Genomic DNA, 14,001 nt, shown 5'->3' on the forward strand with positions numbered 1-14,001 from the left:
CCGCCACACAATAACAGGGGGGGGGGGACCCTTTCCTCCTCTTTCTGCATGGCGGCGACGGTGTTCTATGCAGTCACGTTATCTTGACTCTCTAGCGGCGTCAGCGGCATCCAGCGGTATCAGTCGGTCGCTGCTAGCGCTGGGGGGATGAAAGGGGGGCGGAGCTGGTTACGAGGCCGACGACAACGCCGACGACGACGCGAAACCCAGGAACGGACGCCAAAGAGCTGCGCTCTAAAATTGTGCCATCACACAAGGGAGAACCATAACCTGCACTTAATCTTGTTCCTATGCCATATCTTTATTTGTTTTGTTTTTTCCTTCTGTTAGACAGCATACAAGCACCCACTGTCTATATTCATTTGTGTTGCGCCAGTCTGTACCCTTTGAAATGCAAACTTGTTCTTGCAATATTCTGACATTCTGGTGGTCTTTAAGATTGGGCCTTGAAGCACCCATTTTCTCATGGCCTCCAAAATCTGAAAGTGCATCACAAGCAGAGCACACGTGTGGCCTCGAAGCTTTACAATCTGCATACTGCATTCCAATATGCCAAATTGCTGACCAGTAACTACTTCTGAAGTTCAGTGTATATTCTACTTTGCCTAAGCGCATCACAGGAACATACTATTCAGCAAACAAATGCTGGCATTACATGGCTCCCAGCAATTGCCTGCTAGGTAGGCTTCCACGCATGTTAAATGAGCATTTCCGTTTTGATATGAGCCACAGTGGCATTTCCAAGATGAACAACTTTTCGGTCATTACTTCCTTGTGGCTAGGTAAACAGCATGACAGTCACTGGGAAAAGTTTAACAAGCAAAAACATAGCAGTACACAGCATACACTGTACAAGCTCCATGCTGGAGCACAAGGTGACTGGGATGTGGAGAAGTCTGATGGAGGAGAGGCAAGGGCATGAAGAACATAGTCATTGTTCATGTGTTGGATTTTTGAAAGCAAAGAGCAATATCTATTTGAGGTTAATAGCATGGATTTTCACAAGTTTTCATTCTCTAGTGAAATCTGCGTGAGAAGAGAGCCCAGTGTCTTGCATCGATAAAACCTGCATTGGCCGACCAGAATCAATATTTCATGTGATGTAGACCAATGTGTTTAAATGAACATGCACAAAATCATGCAGGATAACGTGAGTGCACAACATAATGCGAACAAATCTTCCACGTGTCCTTACTTACAGTTACCTCATTCTGTGTACTGGCCTGCTGTAATCTTTTTTATTTTTTATTGATGCTGTCGGAGTTACTCCTTTCCTTTTACTACTACTGTGTCCCTCATCCGTCTGTCTCTCTATCCTCACTGCACTACATCCAGGCACATTTTGTTCCACCAGTGCTCCCACTTGATTGAACTTGTCTAGCACGCGTTGCAACACAGTATTGTCATGTACATAACAAAGCAGAGAATCTATCTCCTCCATTTGAGCTCCAATTTGTGACTTTGTGTGAGACGTACTCTGTTGAAAGACCTCCACTTTGTGCTCTTCAGTACAACGTTCAAATAGAAGTTCTATGGGCTGTAGGTCCCGTTCAACCTTGACGCAAGCTTCCATTTCCAATGCCTTGCTAATCGTTTCCTGGGATGCACAATCGGCATTCTTGTGAGCTGTCACATGTAGTTCATTCGGTTCAACCTTGATACAAGCTTCCACTTGTGATGCCTTGCTAATAATTTCCTGCGACGTGCAATTACAGCCTTCACAGACGGTCATATGTGGCTCATTCGGCTCAAGCTTGACACAAACTTCCATTTCTGATGCCTTGCTAATCATTTCCTGTGAAGTGCAATTAGAGCCTTCACAGACCGTCATATCTGGCTCATTTGGCTCCACCTTGATACGGACATCCATTCCTGATGCTTTGCTAATCGTTTCCCACAATGTGGAATCAGCATCTTCGTGGGCTGCAGTGTGCGGATAATTCGGCTCAGCCTTCAAACAAACTTCCATTTGCGATGCCTCGCTAATTTTTTCCTGCGACATGGAATCAACATCTTCATGGGCTGTGATACGTGGCTCATTTGTCTCAGCCTCGATAAAAACTTCCATATGTGATGCCTCGCTAATTATTTCCTCTGACGTGGAATCAGCATATTCATGGGCTGTCATATGTGGCTCATTCTGTTCGACGTTGATACAAACTTCCATTTCTGATGCTTTGGTCACTGTTTGCTGTGATGCGCAATCAGCATCTGCGTGGGCTGTCGTATGTGGCTCATTCCTGTAAGCGGCCGGCAGGCGTGAGAAGTCCCAACCCTCGTCAAGCAATAAGACCGCCGCTAAGTGCCTGCACGGCGATGCATTTTGTACAAAGTAAGAACAAGTGCAGCTTGGAACATTGATGTTCACTTCATCAAAGCTGCTACTCTGAGCAGTCGATTGGACAAAAAATGTACCTTCTTCTTTGCCTGGCTTAATTTCTGACCTTCTGTAGTTAGCAGCTCTCGTCAGGTGTTCCATGATTTGTTTCGTTACAGTAGAAGTTTTGCCATGGAGAAACTTGGGTAAAGTGTCGTGGAGGAGAGGGTAGCTAGGAAGAGAGTTCGTGCTGACCTGCAAAGCCTGCACTTCACTTTCTGGAGAAAACATCTTCGCAAAAACTCGAACCAGTCCCCGAACTTCATGGCGACTACCACCTTGTGTCAAACAAGCTTGTAGCTTTCCACTTTTAGTCTCCGAATCCTCGTCTGTGTTGTCAAAACGAAAAGCATATTTGTGCATTTTTGCCAGTATTTCCCTGACCAACAGCCATTTTTGGCATATGAATTCTTGCAGCTTCTTATTTTCCTGCCAATAGGGAGACTGTTCCAATGCTTCAACTGCCAACTTGCGTCCATCCTCATTCTTGCTACATGCCACTTCCTGCAGCATTTTCTTAACTAAGCTTATGTTGCTTGCAATGCTTGCCTCTTCGGATCGCCACCCACTCCATGCTTGTTCTCGGTGGAAATTGCACAAAAGAGGATGGCTCCTTGGAAAACTGGAAGAAAATGCACGGATATCCGCTTGGCTGTGCTTAACTACCCAAAACTTTGTACTGACAGTGTCCGAGTCACTGGCCTTCAACAAATCAAGCATCTCCTCTATGCAGTCGGCCATCTCAAAGTGAATGACAAATGCCCCGACCACGGCGTAAGAGCTTGGTGTCTTGAAACAAATAAGAAAAACTGGCAGGGCATAATTGGTTCTGTCGTACACAGCTTCCATACATACCACTACCTCAAAATATTTGAGCATGAGATTCTTCATGAAATTTGTGTGGGTGCAATGCAGCAGTGCCGTTTTACATTCGCTTGCTACTGTCGCTAAGACATCGCAGTCAAGTTGCACAGCTTGGCGCTCATTGTCATTCTGTAACTCTCTCCTCCTTCTCTGCAACTCCCTCCTCCTTCTCTGCTCATAAGTAAAAAAAAGAGGGCTTGTCATTGGCGATTTCTCGTTCAGTTCTTCCACACACCTTGTGATACCCTTTTGCTCGAGGGAACTAAACCCTTCCTTCTGAAGGGCTCTCTGAATGTGATCATTTATACTTCGTTTTGTAGCATAACAATCGTCGGAGCTGATCCTCGGATTCGGCTTATCTGCCACGAGAACTTCTTTAACGTAATATGTCAAGCAGCTCCCGATCCTTCTGGCTGATGTCCGATTGGGCTGTGCCATTTCCGCCTTGTTCTGCAATACGTTTGTGTTCACTGGTTGTTCTTCACAAATGGAATCGCTATCGTGGTGGTGATGGCACGTATGGTCATCCATAGTGATGTAAATGCGACGCTGCCTGAGCACAGGTTTCCCAGCTGCCTCTTTCTTAAGAGCAAGCTTCAGTCGCGATATTGTTGTCGATACAGCAGCTTCACGTCCCCGTCTGGTACTGTATTGGTTTAAATAGGGCACCTGAAAAAGGCAGAATGAGAAATTATTATGATATGAGGCTGCGACCCAAACTTCTTGTTTTTGTGAAACTTTACATAAAAATCACTTCCTTTAAGCTACGCATAATGCATTGTGGTGACACGCGAGCCTGGCAACAAAACCGTGGTCATGCAATTTTCAAACTTTGTTTTCAAGTTATCAGTTAACTAACACTCCAACCTAACACACGGAAACACACAGAAAAACTCATCCACTGGACAGCAGCATGAAGCTAGTACAAGGAAAACCCGATTTTCTAATACTCTAATTCATGCATTTATCTCCCAAACTCTATACTGTAGGCAAATTTTTCTTAAGAGAATACTGACACATCTTATTCTGATTGCAATAATATGGAAGCTTGAATCACACTTGTAGCATTGGCATCATGTTCTGGATGTGAATGTGCAGTCCCTGACACCCACAGCTCCCTTCAGGTAGCGAAAAAACACAGAACTGGCATTCTACATACACCAAATAATATTGCGGCAGAACCCACCTCATGATGACTGTCAATGGTAATGCGTTGGCAATGAACCAATATAGCAACACAATGTATTGCCTCCACTGAAATGAGTTATGTAGGAGGCATGTACTGCAGCGGGACTCTTTTCTCGCACTTCCCTAATAACACTAGGCACCATCTAGCACCTCTGCTGCAAAGCCTTCATATGGCTTCTGAAATGCATAGTGTGCCGGTGCGTGTGAACACAGAGAAATGTGCCATGCAGCAACATGGTTTCTCTCTCATGCTTCTTTCTGGAGACGCTGCAGCATTTAAAGGCACTGCCGAGAAGTCCACGCTCGGCCTTTGAGACGAGAAGCAAGGCACACCACTGCCTGCGAATGCTGAGAATGGTTCCCTCGCTTGCTGCACACTCAGTGGCACATGCTCAGCAACCCAAGTTTATGAGAAGTTCATTGAAGAGTGGCACAAACCCAGTGCATTCATGGCGCAGCTCGCTAAAGCATTGGCTTGAAAGAGGTTCACTGAAAGCGGCACATACCCAGTGTATTTGTGCCGCAGTCTGCTCATGTGTTGGGTTGCTGCCATTGAGGAACCCTTGTGATGAGGGTTTGATTCTGCTCAGCATCAAGGAAACTTAAGGGATCTTTTTCAAAATTGTAGAGTGGCGCATTCTCAGTGGCACATACCTATCTACTCAAGTTGGCATCAAAGAGGTTCACTGGAGACTAGCACAGACCGAGTGGCAGATACCCAGTACTCCCAAGTTGGCATCAAATAGTTTCTTCAAACAGCAGCACCTACCCAGTCCCGTGTCTACAGTGACCCATGTCGGCGTGAAAGAGGTCCGTTGAAGAGATGCACATATGTACACATTGCCACAAACACAGTGACCCAAATTGGTCTGATGATTGCTTTTGAACATTGTTACCTCAGCACAGCAGTCCGATGTGCTACTCATTCCACAACTGACTACCCATAAACCCAGGCAGGTGAGAAAACGGTTAGACATGAACATACATAGATAGATAGCCCTAGGAAAGTGCATACGCACCCTAAGAATGCTAACGCATTAAAACAACCTTTCTCTGTCAAGCATGACATGCTGTGCTTGAATACTGGCCCATGAAGACAGGAACACCCCCAAAGGAACTGGTGGCACATCCATCCTTTGGCAACTTTAATGCGATTAGCAATCTATCTTGTGGTTGGTGGCCCCCCCCCCCCATGTCTTACATACCGCTTATTATTAACGGCACCACACATCCAGTGAAACATATCCAGTGACCGAAGTAGGCACCAAAGAGGTTCAGTGAAGAGTCGCAAATATTTGGTAGGGTATACCAAGTGACTCAAGTTAGCTTCGAAGAGATTTACTGAAGATCACCACATGCTTACTCTTACATACCCAGTGACCTAATTTGGTACATCGGTTGGTGTTAAACCCAGTTCCCTCAGCACAGCAGCCTGATGCTCCACTCATTTGACCATAGGCTACCCAATGACCCAAGTTGGTGGGAAAGAAGTAAGCTGCGGACATATATATATACATAGATACACTGAGAAATACAGAAACAGGGCGAAGTTTCCAAAGAATACTAAGAGCGTTAAAGGCACTTTACAACATGGACATGGCTTTATGAGACGCTGGCCACAGCCAATCTGATGGTATAACCATAGGCCACAAAATAATTCGGGCAGAACTCTTGAAGTTTATTGGATCCCGCTCTCATGTAGCAGAAATTACATACGCCAAAGAAGAAGATTCCCAAACAACCGTCTAGGACAGTGCGATAACCTAGTCCACAATGAAGGCGATCGCAACTTGTCACTGCACTGTGAAAGGTGTTGCACCAAGTTGAAGGATGAGTGCTAGGAGGGGAGCACAGTTGAAGACGGCCGAAAACTAAGCAATGTGATGAAATTAGGAAATTCGCAGGTGTAACTTGGAATCAGCTAGCATAATGCAGGGCTAATTGGAGATCCCCAGAAGAAGCCTTTGGATCACCAGTGGACATAAATACAGTTGAAACTACTTATAACGATACCGGTTTTAACAATATATCAGTTATAACCATGAGAAGCTACCGTACTGTCAACTTTTTGCATGTATTCCATGGTGAAATAACCCGCTTACTACAATGCCCCGATGCCGCATTATCGGTTATAATGATGACGTCTGGCTGCTGGGTGTCCGAACCAAAAGGTAGTGAAATGCGAAATTCTTGAAAAGAAAAAAGCAAACGAGAAATTTGAGCCGCTCAACGATGGGCAGTTGCTCCAACAGCTGACACGCGCTCATTTTTTAACCATCTCCATGCGGCTCTCTCCCGTCGCCTTTCCACTCCTGCAAACATGAATGGGCTGCGCCCATAGCTCTACGACGCCCCCCCTCTGAAACATGAATGGACCATGCTAACTGCGCCGCTTGCAGGTTGCTCGAATGTTTCTCTATTGCTCGCTGCTCAGCGCAGTTCTGCAAACAGCTTAATCGCTCGCGTTCGTCTTTGTTGGCTGCGCTGAAATCATTCCTGGCCACGCAGTTTCTCAGCTTTGCTTGACTCACCGCCGATACGGAAGATGACTGATCCGCCCGCTGATCAAAAAAAGCGCACGGGAAACTAAGTGCTTCTAACCGATGATGCAATCCTTGCGAACATGCTTGCATCAGATAGCGACGGCAACGATGGCAGCGACGATGCGGTTAGGGCAGGCTGCCTCAATGTCCTCACAGGAGGCCCGGCAGATGATTCAGTCCCTCCAGAGCTTCAGTTTCGCGAGGAACCTTCTGCAGCACTACGTCAAGCACCTGTGTGCATTGGAAAAGGATATCGGCAACCTTTGCATAAAGCATGCAAGGCTGACAGACATAAGCTTTTCTCGTGCAAGCCAGTGAGAAGTACGTGGTGGGATGCTTATAGCGATCTCTCCTTAGTGTTTCTTCTGGATTTCTCAAGCTGACAGACTGCCATGGCAGCCTTCTGCAATTTTTAAAAGGCCCCTTTTGGGGCCACCAAAACGATGCCTCAGCAGTGCTCGCATATTGCTTGCCAGCCATCACACCCCCGTGCAGTTGTTATAGCAGTCCCTTTCTTTAACGCAGACAGCCGCGGCTTGTTTCACACTATCGGAGCACCTAGGAAGCAGTTAAGCAAGTGAACACAATCAGAAGGGGGATGGAGGAAGGTGGTGGAGAGGGGCACTGGCCTCCCCGCCATTATAGTTTTTCTCACATCAGCTCTGCCATTCCCCTATTGATTTTTTCATGCAACCCGGTTATAACAATTATCGGTTATAACAACGGAATTTTTCTGGCACTTGAATTCTGTTATAACTGGGTTAAAATGTATGGGCTGATGATCATGATTTACATGGTAATCAAGGCAGCAAGCCAACAGCAGCCTGTTATGGAAAGACTGGGAACTACTTAAATCAGTGCAGACCTATGGGGAGCCCAAAAGGTTGTGAAGTCTGGAGACAGCTATAGTGAAAAAGATGGCAAATCAGTTTGGTCAGTTTCCACGCAGTTTGTAAAATATATTTTCCACGAGGGATATTTGTGAGAAGTGGGAAGACAGGAAGCTCATTATGGAAACCTGCACGAAGCAAAGAGAGACTTGGGGTATGTAGCGTGGGAAATTAATAATACAGCCGAGGTGTCAAGCCTTGGTCTGAGTGCTGATGGAGGTTGATATCTACATGATCGCCACATAAGGGAGTTTCCTTAAGGAAAGAATGCGACAATGAATGTGCTGCTGTGTTTAAGTTAATTCAAAACAGTTATGCACGATGATTAAATGACGGAAGGTGGAGAAAGTTGGTAGGCATTTGTGGGTGCAGAAAGGCCGTCATGAAAGACACCTTCTCACTGCTCCCGAGTCCATATTTCGCATGTCTGCCTTTCTGTATCATAAACCCTAATTACCGCACTGCTTAGTTATTGCACTGCCTTCACACTGCCTAGAGCAGGAAGAAAACAAGGAAGTTGACAATATGAGTGTTTGTCACATTGACTTTGTTTTTGTCCAACTTTGTGCTCATTTTTTCATGCTCGTGAACATGTAACACCTCACACAACTTTGGTAAGTTTTGCTGGCTACTTGAATAATTACTACGGTAGAGGGCACACAAATAAGCGCAGTGTAAATGCCAGCATGAAACAAATTTTGCACTCTATGCGCATTATGTTTCTTTTGACCATCATTAGAATATATTTAGGTCTGCTGCAAGGTAAGGGAGTCTCCCAGCAAGCTCCAGCTAGCTATTATCTTGCATCATCCCACTGTATTCTGCTTCGACAAATTTCCTGATTTCATCACTCCATCTAAATCTCGAAAATCTACAACTACATATGCTGTCCCCTGGCACCGGTTCCATTACTCTAAGAGAACTGACCAGTCATCTGCTCTGTACATTGCATGACATGCCCAATTCTAGTTCTTCCTTCTAAAGTCAAGCTTTTCTTTATGCACCCCTGGAAGAGAAAGGTATGTATTTAAGGAGCATATGTATATAATTATCTGACATTTATATTAAATGTGTGCCATACTTTGCTATGCGTGCACCTCTTTTTATCTCTTACCTGCCACTTGATGCAACGGCTCACTGCACTGCGGGGCACAAGGTCATGGGTTCAATTCCTGGCAGTAGCGGCTACATTGTGATAGAGGCAGAATTTTAAAAAATGCTAGTGCATCATGCTATGAGTGCACGTTAAAGAAGACAAGGTCATCAAAGTGAATTTGAAACCTTCCACAACAGCCTCTTTTATACCCCCTTGTTCACTTTCAGGACCTTAGGCCACACTATTTATTTATTTATTCACCATACCTTACAGGCTCTTCATTCGAGCATAATGTAAGGGGAGGCCTTACATGATTAATTATAAAATATGGTGACAAATAAAAAAAATATGATAACGTGAAAAAATAAGTAAGAACATAGACTAAGCTGTGTACGAAAATATACTTATTTTAATCACAATGCTCAAGGGATAGAAATAGGTAGATTAAAACAAGTTACACAATTTTTAACATACAATTAAGTTCAACACGAAAAAAGGAAAGTGTGAGAGAACATGTCAGAAACAAGGAAATTGGGTATTCGTCATGTATTGAACAGTTAGAATATATTTAGGTACAAAATGTTCATGCAGGCGGTCATGGAATGCGTCGTGATCTGCAATGAAAGCAATATCGTCAAGTAGATTGTGCCAAAGTGAAATAGCATGCTGCAACACTGATGAGTTAAACGCTTGTGTCTTACCGAAGATACATTTCATGCTAACATGATTATGGAGTCGTTGAGACATGCGCAGTGGGGTTAAATCTTTATTGCCATTCTTCCCCTGGCAAGCATCATTCATTGCCTTCAGTGTTGTGACATCACTGTGCTGATGTTTCAGACTGTGCGTCTGTTTGATTTGGTGTTCACATTTCAGCATAGCTCGTTAAAACTGTAGTACATAGGCATAAACAGTGTGTGGCAACATATCATTAAAGCTTGTACCTCTCTATGTGGCATTGGGAATGTATATAATGGAAAAAACAAAAACAAATTAGTGTCGTGTGAATATTTGGATTTGCAAATAGTAGTTTCGAACGTTGTGCTATTCGATATTCGCGAGGAAAAAAATAACAGAAATTCTCAGAATTGTCTACTAAAGCGTAAGCATTGTTTGGCTTGGCTGTGACGACGTTCATGCTTAGTGCTGCTTACTTTCCTTTCCTAGCTTATACACATCTACCCATGGCCTTTCCGGTGGCAAAGAATGCTTAGGCTATAGTAGACAATTGACAGACTTCCTCGTCGCATCCAACAACTTCAATGCAGTTGCACCAATTGAGCCGAGACTGCAGGCACGAGCGTGCCTCGACGAAGCAGAGAAGCCGAAAGTGAACATCAGCTGCCGCAGTAGCGCACAAATCATTGCATGAGGGGCGAGTGCATCACAATGAAGCCTGTCCCTGTTGCTCACGCAAGCCTTCATTATCCGTGCTTTCCTTGTCTACACAAGCTCTCACCTGCGTTCCGACTGCGCCTCGGTAAGGCCCAATGAAAACGTGCCAAGCGTCTCAATGCACTCGCTTCCCTGCAAGGGTGTTCACAACTCAAAGGACGCTCAGCAGCGTTCAATTAAACATTGGGCCACCCCAAAATTTCAAGTAGGGCCACACTCAAATTTCAAGTTGGCCTACCCCCACATTTACCGCATTTACTAGATTCTAACGTGCCCTCAATTGTAACGTGCAGCCGTTTTTCGCGACAAAAAGGAAAAAAAGATGTTCTCAATTGTAACAAACACCCATTTGCCGTGACCTAAAGAAAGGAAAACTCCTTTACAGTACCGCACACCTCATTCTTTCATACATAAATACAACTTTCTCTCATTGGAAAAAAACTAAGATTTACTTCCAATGCACTAAAGTTGCAATAAATAAAAAAAGTCGCAGTTTCCCCCGAAAGGCAAAGCATCGACTACGATAGCAAACTAGTAGACAGCTATACGAAAAGTAAAGATAGTAGTTTTATCAGCTGTATAAACTTTTAAACATTTGCTTACTATTTACTAAATTAACAAGCATGGTGTCACGAGCACACGAGAAACATGAACACGTCTCACTCAATGAACACGGAAACTCTTTATCAAAACGCTGGAGCGAGGAAGTGCGGTAGCAGGCAAGAGGGAATTGACCTTTGTATGACCTCTCGCTTCAAGGTGAACTAAGCAACGAGAACACAGCATGGTGTGCCTAAATGCGCAGACTCTTGTCTCCGACGCAGATCGCTTTCAAGATAGGGGCTGCGCGCAGCTGCGCCATATGTAGCAGACGCCAGCGTAGAACGCCTCTCCTGTTTGTGGCAGTACCGCACGCAAGTTTCGGGAACTCTGAGCACCATGATGCGGCCCAATTTCCGTCCATCTCAGAACATGTGATCGCTTTCCTTTTAATTGCGGCATCGTGATGAACTCGGCATGTCTTTGCAGTCGGCACTTCCATGCTGATGGAGCAAATGCAGAAAACGGGAAGATGGACGGTGCACTAACCTAAGCCAAAAGAAGCATTGCTTAAGCACTCGTACTGCAGCACATGGAGAAAGCTACGGCAGCTAGTCTCGAAGCATGTACGAGGCGCCGATTTTGAGATGCCAATGGCGATATGGTAACGTAGATTTAGGGTCGTACTCGATTCTAACGCGCACGCAATTTTTGGACCCGTTTTATTGGGAAAAAAGTGAGCGTTAGATTCAAGTAAATACGGTAAGTTGGCCCACCGTCAAATTTCAACTTGGCCTACCCTCAAACATAACATTGCCTGCACCCTGATTTCCAGTTGGCCCACTCCCAAATTTTTTTGCCACTGCTCGCACGTTCGTCGTCTTCTTCCACAGCTGGCTGGCTCTATCTTGAAAGCAATCGTCTTACGCGAAGGAAGGACGGATGGACAGTTTTCTCGTTGGGTAATCATAGAAATGCTTATGCATTTAAAAATCTCACCTCGAAATGCAGTGATCAGTTCCCTATGTTCCACTTTGCAGCAATATAGTTCTGTTATGTGGACAAGCACATTTTCCGTGCAGTGGAGCATAACGAAAGCAGAAAGGGGCAGTGTTATGGGGCCTAGTATGCGTTCCTCATACACACGAGCATGCACCATTTCCAGTCACAGTACGAACACAGAGATGTCTAATAAGCGTGACCAACACGTCTATTAGAAGAAATGCATTGGCATGGCACTATCCTTGGTTTACACTTCCTCTAGTCATTGAAATTGTCTACATTTTAAATATGTGCATTATTTTACTTTTGTGTTCTTTTACTGGCACGAGCATCGAGTGACTCTCGTTGCTTGCGCAGCACTTCCGGTTCACCTCCTGAGGTGGCCGGGATGAAATTCAAATAAGCAAAAAATAGAAAAAAAACCTCAGTGCCCTTCCACTTTCTGAAGAAGGACGACCAGCAAAGCTGTGTGTGTGGGCCCCTTAATGGCGAACTGCACCTCCATCGTGGGTCAGCCCAGTATTGCACTATTCTCGGGATCAGCCGAGGTATGGGGAGCACTTAACGCCTGCTTCACCTTCGCCGCGGGTTGGCCTGGCATTGCACTATCTTCAGGATTTTTTTCTACACACGGACATAATAGTGGAGAAAGTAGCCATTATCAGCTTCACTGTAAAAAAATATTGCAGTACAAAATTAATGGGTTTCATTAATTAATGGGTAGATATGCTATCAGAGCATAAATTTAGTTACAAGTTAAGTTACTCAAGTGTCTGGAATAATTAGATATTAATTAGAAATCCCTGATTACCGCACACCAAAGCACAGAATCGTAGACTTTAGAGTCCCGCCATGTGAGCACGACTTTGGCGAAATTCCTGGAAATAGAAAGCTGTAGTAATGATGTCACTAATGACGTCATGCACAAGAAGATTACATATTTAACCCACTAATTCATGAAAAACAGTCGCCTGGCATAGACTGAACACCTGCCTGGCAGAGTGGATGTGACATCACTCTCCACTCTCTCCTTGCTTCTCCTCTCCCAGTGCTCACCTGCTCGCTCGCTCGCAACAGCTGCGCGTGCACTCTTGTTACAAGCTCTGACGTCAGCATTGGAGAAGGCGTGTAAGGTGCACATTGCGCGCTGCTCGCTAGGGGGCTACGCCCCACCAGGTGGCAGGTGCTGCGCTTCCTCCTAGCCCTCCCTTGCTCCTCACCCGCATATCATGCCACGGGAAAGATGTTCGCTCGCTTAACCTAAAGAACACCAATGCCAAGGTGCAAGTGCCACTAAGACACACCTAAGCCAAAGATGAGGGTCACCTACCATTTTTTTTTTTTTTACCAACTTCCTACATGCACAAAGTCAGTTGCATCATGCTTTACTATTCATTAACCTTTTTGTATTTTTGACATTTATTCAACAAGGTCTACACTAAATTTTGGTCTCATTCTTTCAGGCAACAAGACATTAATTTCAATATGCAGTAGTTACTATGCATAAGAGTTTGCAGCCACTTCTTTGCACAACAGATATTACATATTTGTTTTGAAAGTATTCATCACAAATCACTCCTAGCCTCGAACTCAAAGTCCACTATTTGCACGTGCTTAATGAAAATAAATGCAAGTGTCAGCATTGCATTAGTTGTATACTATTTACCGAACCACTTCATGAGAGCTTAGCTTCACAGAGATTACTACATGTGCACTGTATTTGCGTAATGTTTAATCTGAACTATATTAACAAACAATACTCTATAATTCATCCTGCTGTCTTTCCATGCTTTAACACTGTTTAACCTATCATTTACGTTCATAACCTTTAGTTCTTTTTCAATATTTTTTTGTTGTTGTTGCCCTCCCTGTCTTGACCAAACAGCTTAAACCGAACAGGCTGCTTGAAATGAGGACTCAATTCTGCATGGGCCCAAGCACAACTATGTCAAAAACATTCATTTTGAGCCTTTACAAAAAATTTTAATTAGCCCACAGTGACCAAGAATTAGCAAAGCTTCACGCCAACGACATTCAGTTTGGTCAATAAATATTTCTAACAATAGGAATTGGTCACCACATAAATTTAAAGGCCAACTGCAACAA

At 44.5% G+C, this 14,001-nt stretch overlaps 1 protein-coding gene across 3 annotated transcripts in view; it reads right to left on the reverse strand.

The window, feature by feature from the left end:
• Positions 1-797: 797 nt before the first annotated feature.
• The window catches only part of LOC126545000 (uncharacterized), a 29,660-nt gene continuing 16,456 nt past the window's right edge, over positions 798-14,001 (reverse strand). For 2 of the 3 annotated variants that reach the window (XM_055078077.2, XM_050192594.3), the window contains one exon: positions 798-3,910. In XM_055078077.2, coding sequence (XP_054934052.1) covers positions 1,202-3,910 — 2,709 coding nt within the window. In that variant the 3' untranslated portion in view covers positions 798-1,201. The remainder of the gene's footprint in view (positions 3,911-14,001) is intronic. The other variant, XM_050192598.3, reaches the window with a different exon arrangement.

Source organism: Dermacentor andersoni, chromosome 10 (assembly GCF_023375885.2).
Source record: "Dermacentor andersoni chromosome 10, qqDerAnde1_hic_scaffold, whole genome shotgun sequence".
NCBI classification, from domain to species: domain Eukaryota; kingdom Metazoa; phylum Arthropoda; class Arachnida; order Ixodida; family Ixodidae; genus Dermacentor; species Dermacentor andersoni.